General features: G+C 46.5%; 1 protein-coding gene across 1 annotated transcript; it reads left to right on the forward strand.

Annotated features, from left to right (window-relative positions):
* Positions 1 to 1985: 1985 nt before the first annotated feature.
* PANX3 (pannexin 3) lies at positions 1986 to 9914 on the forward strand. The gene is made up of 4 exons (XM_030835409.2): positions 1986 to 2176; positions 2989 to 3131; positions 5468 to 5682; positions 7152 to 9914. The coding sequence occupies exons 1-4, from the start codon at positions 1996 to 1998 to the stop codon at positions 7789 to 7791; spliced, it is 1179 nt and encodes a 392-aa protein (XP_030691269.1). The 5' UTR covers positions 1986 to 1995; the 3' UTR covers positions 7792 to 9914.

Genomic DNA, 9914 nt, shown 5'->3' on the forward strand with positions numbered 1-9914 from the left:
TTAATCTATGCTGTTAGAAGTTAGGATAATGATTATCCTTTGGGAAATGATGGTTATTAGAAAGGAGCACGAAGGTGGCTTCTGGGGTGTAAACTAAACTTCTGTTTCTTGATCAGATGAAAATTTATGGAACACGTGTATATAAATGTATGTATATTATACATCATTAAAATGTAAATTATTTTTAAAAGGCAAAAGAAAATACATGCATATGAACCAATAATATTTGGCAAAATACATTTGGCAAAAACACATATAATAAAAAGATACAGAAAGGGGAGTGTGGAGAGGCTGATGGGGAATAGAAATAAAGGATCCCTTCTCCTGCTGCCAGGCCTGGATCACTGCAATTAGTGCACACAGGACAACTCTGATTCAGAGTTGGCCTCTAGCCCGGGGATGGGGAGAGAGGCAGTGCCAGACCACATACCATATATCTAAAAAATTAGAAGTTATAAATCAAGGAAGCAAACTGGTAAATAAAATATGCTCTATATCTGCCTATCTTGACACATAGACACACACACACACACACACACACACACACACACACACACACACCCCTTCATAATGATCAGGAATGCCAGGTTCCAATTTAGAATATTCGAACTGCCCAGATGCCTTCTTCCCAACCCAGCTAAGTCCCACATTGCAAGAAGTCTCACAGTTTCATGTGTGGACACCCAGGACTTCTAAATTCCATCCAAACCCCAACAATGAGCCATTCCTAAGGCCCAAGGGTGTACACCAGCAGCGTGATCTGCCGATGGGAGAATGTACCTGAGGAAAAGGCCTGCACAGGCCCTGGAAGCAGGCTGGGGCCATCTGGGCAGGGAATTACAGCATCCCTGGTGCTGGAAGAGTGGTCTAGGGGCATGGGCTCTGAATGAGCACATCCCCTTGGCCCCATGCACTCCTTGCCTTGTGGGAAGGCCACAGGCAGAGGGGCCCAGTGTGAAAGCGAAGGTCAGGGCCTCTCTTGCCAAGTCTAAGGGCAGTCCTAGAGAGAAGATTACCATATGCCCCAGTGTTTGCTTTTCCACCGACCAAGCCCACCAAATTAAAGTAAGAGCTGACATTTACCCTACACTCTCCAGTTTACAGTGTATCTTCCCATACAATGCTCTTCATCAATCTTCACAGTTTTGTACAATCAATATAATACCATTTGACAGATGAGAATACAGAGCCCAAAGTGACTCCGTGCAGTCACGCGATGAAACACAAGTACTGCCAGGTCTCCAGTGGGAGACTTTTCCCTCCAGATTTCAAAAGTCATGTTCTTTCTACTACTCAACACTGCCACCCATTCCTCAGCTTTCTAGAGAACTGATGGGAGCTTAAAAAAAAAAAATGTAGTAAATATATGGAAATTGTAAATACACGGTCGAAACATTTTAGAAAAAGACCAGAGGCGGGGAAGGGAATGTAACACCAAACACAGATCAGTTTCTGGGAGAGAGCCTGCGCCCAAAGCAAAAATCATCACTGGGACAAAGAAGGCTATGTAGGAGCAGCAACACTGTCTGAGTCTTGGGGACTCCGTTCCCACCCCAAACCACAAAATGAGGGCCTTCAACACATTTAAGCCATCTCCACCCAAATTCCACACCAATTACATGGGGGACCTGCTCCACAGCCCTCCTCCTCTCCACCACCCCACCAAAAATACTTTATTAATGAGAGGGCAGCATAAAGCCACGGGACTGCATCTGCTCGGGGAGAATCCAGAGGACAGCCTGGCACCAGCCCCAGCTGACACCCGACCCTCCTCCAGCGAGGACCCACTAGGCTATGCCTCCCTCTAATTACCAGGTGCCTGGCTCAGGGCCTGGCCAGTTATTTAGAGAACCAGCGCCCACGCCTCGCACAGATATCCGTGAGGCCAGGGCTGCAGGCACCGTCTGCTGAAAGCCTGCTGCCTGAAGCTGCTACCTCCTGACTCCACTCTCCTGGGACCCCTCCTGCCACCCCCGTGCCCAAGCTCGGGGCATCATGTCGCTTGCACACACAGCTGCAGAGTACATGCTCTCAGATGCCCTGCTACCCGACCGCAGGGGCCCCCACCTCAAAGGACTGCGCCTGGAACTGCCCCTGGACCGCATGGTCAAGTTCATAGCCGTGGGCTTCCCCTTGTTGCTGATGTCACTGGCATTTGCCCAGGAGTTCTCCTCTGGTAAGTGGCTTCCAAGACCCAGTGGGCCCTGAAATGAGTCAGCCCCCACTGTCTAGATCACATGACTCGGGCCGGGCATCACCCAAAAGGCAGACTATGCATCCGTTTGGGGCACCAGCAAAGCAGAGGTGTTAAAAAACTTTGAAAGTCATTTCTAAAATTTTCCAGTAAAAAATATTTGTCTTAATTTCAGTATTCACATGTTCTGTGTCATTGCAGTGACTAAACTTTTATTTTGATTTTCATGTGGATGATAGAGATTAGGATCCTATAATCTCTCCAGGATTTATGACCTCTAAAGGTCTTAATTAGCCAAGCTTCAGATAAATCTCCTATCTTCTTGGAGTCTTCTTGCTACTCCCCACCTCCAGGATTATTGACTTGAGAACCTATTAAGTGCCTGACAGAGTCTGGCGCATCACAGGTGCTGAATACATCCACTCCTTCCTCTCCAAGAGCTCCAGCCCCATGCACGAGCACTAACAAACACGTATACCCAGTGTTCTAGGTGCTAGATTAACACAGCGAATCTGCCACCTCTATTAAAGACAACGTGGACTTTCCCGAGAACTGGGATTGCTGGCTTTCTTTTCTGGCTGTGTGCTGAGCTCACCACCTTGCCCAGGGAGGTGTGTCAGCCTCCCACTGCCTCTTCATTCACCCACAGTGCAGACCCAGAAACCTAGGGCCTGGGAAGAAGACAGTGCCTGCCAGATTCAGAAATGGCCAGAAAGCTCTTAGCTGATTGTCCCCTGGATCCCCGTTCCTCCACCCCAACTCAGGGCTGCCTCAAAGCTGTGTTTCTGTTCCAGGGTCTCCCATCAGCTGCTTCTGTCCCAGTAACTTCAGCATCCGGCAGGCTGCCTACGTGGACAGTTCCTGTTGGGACTCACTGGTTCACCACAAACAGGATGAGTCTGGCCAGCACAGGACGAAATCCCTCTGGCCTCACAAGGTAAAGTGGCAGGGGCTCTGTCAAGCCTGCCTCACGGCTGGGTGGCGGGGGGCAGAACTGCATCGATAGGTTCTCTCCTGCCCGCCTCTGCTTTTGTATTTTGCTCATTGACTTTCGCGTCTCAGGCATTCTTCAAATATCTGGTCATATTTGCTCACCCACTTTTATCTGATTGGAAGTTTTGTGCCTTGGGCTGAGGCTGTCAGTTCAAAGTAATCCCTTTGGGCCATTTCATTGGGGAAAACCCCAGATATCAGTATCTGCAATCTGATATTCTGGGCTGGTCAGTTTTCCCAAGAAGAATCATTCAATCCCTAATTTGGGTGGAGGGGGCAGCATGCGGTTGGTATCAAGCTTGTCTGCCAACCCTCTGGGAACTCAGCCGTGGGTGTCGGCATTCACTACTCATTCAGCTCACCCCCGTTCTCAGTATGTTCCCCTGCCCTCAATGGACCCAAGTGCAGAATCCGTCGGGTTTAACGTTTCCAAAGAATAAACCACAAGGGCGGTCGGCTGAGTGCACCATGTTTCAGAAAGGATCTGCGGATCTGTTTTCTCAATATTCCTGTTTCCAGCCTCACCTGCGCCCCCATTTTCAGACACACCCGATATCTCCCATCCCTGAGTCTTCCTGGTTCTGTGGTGAAAACAGCCTGGCTGTACCCACCTCAACTTCTCATCCTCTCCGCGGGCTGGTACCTTCTTTCACGCAGCTGCTTCCCAGGTTTCAACACTTTGTTACTCTTGTCTCCTCTTCTATTTTCTTTGTCCTTATGGGATTATGTCTTTTGGGTCCCTTTATTGTCATTCTAGTGGGGTTTCATGAGGAAGCAGAAGTAGTATGTATGTCCAAGACACAGTTTTAATCAGAAGTCACTCATAACGTTTTCTAGTTCTGACAGTTTACAGGGCCTCAAAATGCCACAGTTCTAGGACCCAGACAAAACCAGAGACTTAATGGAAAGAGTTCATGAGGTGTCTGTCCCTGGAAGTGTTCAAGCAGGATCTAGATGGTAACAAGTTCAAAGTACTGCAGAGGGGATTCGTATGTCAGAAAAGAGTCAAATTGTCGATCATCAGATGGCCTGAGTGCTCGTTAAGCCCAGATTCTCTGGCTGCACCCTAAGCCTCCTGAAACAGAAGCTCTAGGGTGAAAAGTTCATTTTCAAGAAACGTCATTTCTTAGACAGGAATGAAAAGGTTCTCATTTGCTCTCGTGGTCTAATATACCTTTCCTAGCCTGTCTCTCTTGTTTAGTTCAGAAACACACACATGTGCGCGCGCGCACACACACACACACACACACACACAAATCAAATAGCCTCCCTCTCTCTTTTTCTTCAAACTCTCCTCTAAAATAAAAAGCATCTATGGTTCAGGAGAAGCTATAGGCCAGTATTTCTTAAGGGAATAAGCTCCAAAGTCGGACTGCCTGGTTCCAAATCTGCTCATTCACCTGCTAGACATGTAACCCTGTATCGGGCACTTAACATTTTCATGCTTCAGTTTCTTGGTCTATAAAATAGAGCTACTGATAGTACCTGACGAAGAATGAATAATGCATGTTCAGTACCCAGCAAAAATGTCGCTTAACTGAGCCTCTACGAGTAGGGTTTTTACTGTGGGCAAAACAGTGGGTCCAACCTGTTGGGTGTGGTGAGTATGATAAGAAACATAAAGAAAAGTCCTTTATCTAAGGTAGCAAATAGTGTAGTGGAGGACACCAGCTTTATGAATACCCAATGTCAGTTTACAAATACAGACCAGAAACAGCCCCCAAGGATTCCAAGACAGTGCCTGATGGCGTAGTTTGGTCTTACCAAGAATCCAAAGATGAGAAAAGGCCATTGCCCATGAGAGAAGGCAGGGCAGGCTACGTGGAGGAAATGGGACCTGACCTCCTCTCTGGAGGGTCGCAGTAAAGGTCAGCCATGCCGGGGCCCCTGGCAGGACTTGGAAAGCTATGGACTCTGGATGTCTGGAGCAGTCAGAGAAAGAAAAGTGGAAGATTGAGAATGAAGATGCTCTCCCTTAGGATGCCATGACCACCATTGGCCATGATCTCTGGTTAGCCACCCAGGCTAACATGCATGGAGAATGGGGACAGGAAGCTAGCACTCCCTCTTGCTCTCTTTCTTTCTTCCTTCCTTCCTTCCTTCCTTCCTTCCTTCCTTCCTGTCTCTGTCTGTCTCTCTGTCTGTCTGTCTCTCTCTCTCTGCCCTCCCCTTCTGAGGCAGGAACTGGGGAAGGAGAGCCACTCACTCAGCACCCTGTCTGCAAGGTTGCAAGGTCTGGGCACCCTGGGGCTCCCTCCTCAGCTCGCTCTCACCCTGCAGGCCCTCCCCTACTCCCTGCTGGCCCTGGCCGTGGCCATGTACCTGCCGGTTCTGCTGTGGCAGTATGCAGCCGTGCCGGCCCTCAGCTCAGATCTGCTGTTCATCATCAGCGAACTGGACAAATCCTACAATCGCGCCATCCGCCTGGTGCAGCACATGCTGAAGATCCGGCAGGAGGGCTCGGACCCGCACGCGTTCTGGGATGAGCTGGAGAAGTGAGTTGTCTCCTCCACTGCTTTCTGAAAGACGCGGTCGAGCCCTAAAATGGGATCTTGCAGAGTAATCTTTAAACTATCCTCTGCACCATCCTTCTCGAGAATTCAACGTTCTTAACACGTGACCACATTGACTTTCTATCGTCTCTGTACAGGGAGAGGGAAAGGACTCTGCCTCCAGTTTATAGGTGACTCCAGTGAGTCACAAAGGGGTCAGCCTCTGAAAGACCACTTTTTCAGAACCCTGAATAGCTCCTCCCAGGCCTACAGGAAAAACAGCCCAATTCTCCCAGATACTTTTCCTAGGCCCTCCACACACTGTCATCAACCACTTCCTCAGACTTCTGTCGAACAACTAAATGACAGAAGCCTTCCACTCCACCTAGGCAGTCTCCTGCTTTCCTCCTGAACAAGCCGTTCATTCATTTAAGCATTCACCTGTCATTTAGGAGCACCAGACCCAGCTCTGGGTGCGGTGGATACGGGTGTGTGTGTGTGCTGGGGGCGGGGGCTTATATTGTATTGAGGGAAAACAAACAGTGAATTAGCATAACACATAAGAAAGCTATATGGTAGAGGATAAGTGATATAAAGAAAACTAAGACAGGGGGAGGGGCTCAGGAAAGCTGGGAGGTGGAGGGAGGTGCAGTTTTAAATAGGGTGGCCAGGGCAGGCCCCCTCAGAGCACAGCTGAGCTAAGGTTAGGAACCATATTCTGCCTCGGGTTTGTGTACATCTCTATCCTCTGAAAAAAGCTCTTCTCCTGTCTATCTTTCTGAACCCTATCTACCTTTGGAAGGCCAATCTAAGACAATATTCTCCATAGAGGTTTCTGAACACTCCAGCTCACACTGTTTGTCTCTCTCCTAACTTTTACAACTACCATGGTTTGTATCCATCGTTTTAGCAACAGAACGAGCATTATTTTTATTTCCTATTTGCATGTTTCATCTGCCCCTTCCCTACAAGCCAGACTGCAAGCTTCTTCAGGGCAGAGACTGGATTACATCTACCTGAACACCACAGCTCTCAACAAACACTTGTTAGCAGATTTATTTCTATAAAATGAATGAACTGGCCTAAAAAAAATCATACACAAAGGAAACAGACCAAGAACCAGAACGTGGTTATTTAGAATCCCAGTCCAGTGCTAAGTTAATAAGTCTTAATGCTTCTTAAGGATCCTACTTCAGCTTAGAGATTTAGTCTGCCTTGCCAGGCAGAAATCCAGAGTGATCATTCATTATTCACTGGGTTTACTGCATTGCACTCATGTCTTGGAGAATTAAGATACACTCACACACCTCTCTTTGGGGAAAGGAGGGGTTATGCTCAAAGAAGGCAGATATTCCTGTGAGCCAGTAATGCCGTGTTGCATACACAGATGCTGTTACTTCCCCACATGGCTCTCTCAGGATACAGTTCTAAATGGTCCCTCCTAATCTTGCCTCCTTTCTTCCCCTGCCCAGGGCTCGGAAAGAACGATACTTTGAATTCCCCTTGCTAGAGCGGTACCTGGCCTGTAAGCAGCGCTCACACTCACTAGTGGCCGCCTACCTCCTGAGGAACTCCCTCTTGCTCTTCTTCACCTCAGCCACCTACCTATACCTTGGCCACTTCCACCTGGATGTCTTCTTCCAAGAGGAATTCAGCTGTTCCATGAAGACAGGGCTGCTACATGATGAGACCCACATCCCCGATCTGATCACGTGCAGGCTGACCTCTCTGTCTGTTTTCCAGATTGTTAGTCTCTCCAGTGTAGCAATATACACCCTGTTGGTTCCAGTGGTAATATACAACCTCATGCGGCTGTGTCGGTGGGACAAACGGCTCCTATCCGTCTATGAGATGCTCCCGGCTTTTGACCTCCTCAGCAGAAAGATGCTGGGATGTCCCATCAATGATCTCAATGTGATCCTTCTTTTCCTCCGAGCCAACGTCTCTGAGCTCATCTCTTTTAGCTGGTTGAGTGTCCTTTGTGTGCTGAAGGACACAACCACCCAGAAGCACAACATTGACACAGTGGTTGATTTCATGACGTTATTGGCTGGCTTAGAACCCTCAAAACCTAAACATCTCACCCACGGGATGTGTGATGAAAATCCGTAGTTAAGAAACCATGAAGCAAGAAATTTTATGGAAAGTAAAAATCTCTCCCCTTCTTCACAAGTCTCACGCACTAATATACAAAAACACCCACTTTAGGATTGCTAAACTTGCATTTAGCTGAATCGAACATCCTGTATTATGCTATGCCAAAGGTGAGAAGATATAATCAATACATGGAAACAAATCTGAAAGTTGGAGCTGATGAGTCCAAAAGCTAAAAAAAAATAGATCTAGAGCTTAATATGAAGACAGAAGAAAAACTAAGACTAAAATTAAAATCTAGGGACTTCCCTGGTGGTCCAGTGGTTAAGACTCTGCACTCCCAATGCAGGCGGCATGGGTTTGATCCCTGGTCGGGGAACTAAGATCCCTCATGCTGCACAGCATGACCAAAAAATAAAAAATTTAAAAATAAAAGTTACCATTATTTTAAAAAATTCAAAAAAAATATTAAAGTCTAGACATTGTACAAAGGGAGAGGTTTCTACAGGCTATTAAATGGAGGTAGTTTCTTCTCACTCCATTTACGCCTTTGTAGGATACACGCTCAGTTTAGAGCAAGTGGGGTAATCTGGTAAGAGAATAAAGATATGAAATCCCTGGGAACCCTGTGGTGTGGACTCAAACCCCAGCTTGTCTTGTGGAACTCACCAACCTTGCCCAGGTATCCTGTGGCCTGCAAGATGGGCCAAGAGATGCTGATGGCAGGAATTTGCCGTCTGCTCTTGGGGCTTAAGGACAGCATAGAACAAGGCCAGGGCCATGCATCAGCTGTGGGTGGAGCCTTGAGGTGTACAGATACACTTTTTCATTGTGTAAACCAGGGACTCACTTCACCAAGGGCTGGGATTATGGGCTGCAGACTCTGTAATTCTTGATGGGCCCAGATATGCTTCTAATACCCCAGGGGATGCTCTACCTCCACTTACAGCCAATCACTGATAGCAACCATTTAGAACTAAACAGGATAAATAGTAAAGTGCTGTTGGGCCCCAACTCTCTCTTACTCATCTTAGCTTCTAACTCCCATTGCTATGTTTGGAACCTTGATCTGACTCCAAAGGCCATGCTCGGACCACAATACCTTGCTGTCTCTCATTTGCTATTTGTAGAGCTGCACATTATGTATTTCTTCAGAGAATTTTTGCATAAGTCATTTCGACCCCTCTTCATATAGATAAGTAGAAAAGTTAGACAAATTCAGATAAGTTTACCTAAAACAAGCAAAGGGGTCGATATACCGACATTCATCAATGGCTTCCTGTTGTCACTCGGTAAAAGCCTCAGTCTTCAGTTGGTACACAAGACCTTCACAATCCAAATCCTGCCTGCTCCTCAGTCTCTCCTCTTGCCTCTGTCCACATACACCTTCCACTCTGATCAACAACTTGCAGTTCCCACGCTTCTCATGATGCTGAGCCTGTGAATATGCTGTCCCCACTGCCCAGGATGCCCTCCTCTGTTCTGCACTGGGCCAACTGCTAGCTCCCCTTCAAAATCTCCCCAGGCACATTTCCTTCAAGAAGCCTTCCCAATCTCCTCTTTCCTTCCCTAACTAGGTGCTGCTATGTCATCCAATACCTACCTCTGAGATAAAACTTATTACACTTAATAATATTAATATAGCCCATGTATTTGTCTTTTCCTCTTAAATAAGTTTCCTAAAGGCTGTGTCATCATAGGCACTAATAAATAAATATTCTTCGGAATACATAGTGAATAGTTGCTCAGGAACATTACATTGTCTGGAGAACACAGAACCAGCCACTAAAATACCCTGTATTGAAAAAGCTTTGTACACAAACATGCCCTTCACAGCAATTGATGAGCAAAAAGTCAAACATGGATGTAAATAATTATGTAAAATTATTAAGCCATAACTGGAACATTAAGCAGTCATTTAAATAACATTTCTAAAGAACTTATAATAGCACTACAAAATGACTATGATAATGGTAAGTGAACAAAAGAGGAAACATCATGTTCGGTATGATCTAACCTATATAAAATGCATTAAAATATTAAACATACAAACTACTACATATAAAATAAGCAACAAGGATATATTGTCTAGCACAGGGAATCACAGCCATTATCTTGTAATAACTTTTAATGGAGTATAA

This window comes from Globicephala melas, chromosome 8, assembly GCF_963455315.2.
Source record: "Globicephala melas chromosome 8, mGloMel1.2, whole genome shotgun sequence".
Classification (NCBI taxonomy): domain Eukaryota; kingdom Metazoa; phylum Chordata; class Mammalia; order Artiodactyla; family Delphinidae; genus Globicephala; species Globicephala melas.

Excerpts from the sequence above, each read along its gene's own strand:
- PANX3 (XM_030835409.2), top strand. The coding sequence starts at position 1,996 with ATGTCGCTTGCACACACAGCTGCAGAGTACATGCTCTCAGATGCCCTG. Across the intron at positions 3,132-5,467 it reads AATCCCTCTGGCCTCACAAG|GCCCTCCCCTACTCCCTGCT; the intron begins GTAAAGTGGCAG and ends CTCACCCTGCAG. Across the intron at positions 5,683-7,151 it reads TTCTGGGATGAGCTGGAGAA|GGCTCGGAAAGAACGATACT; the intron begins GTGAGTTGTCTC and ends TCCCCTGCCCAG.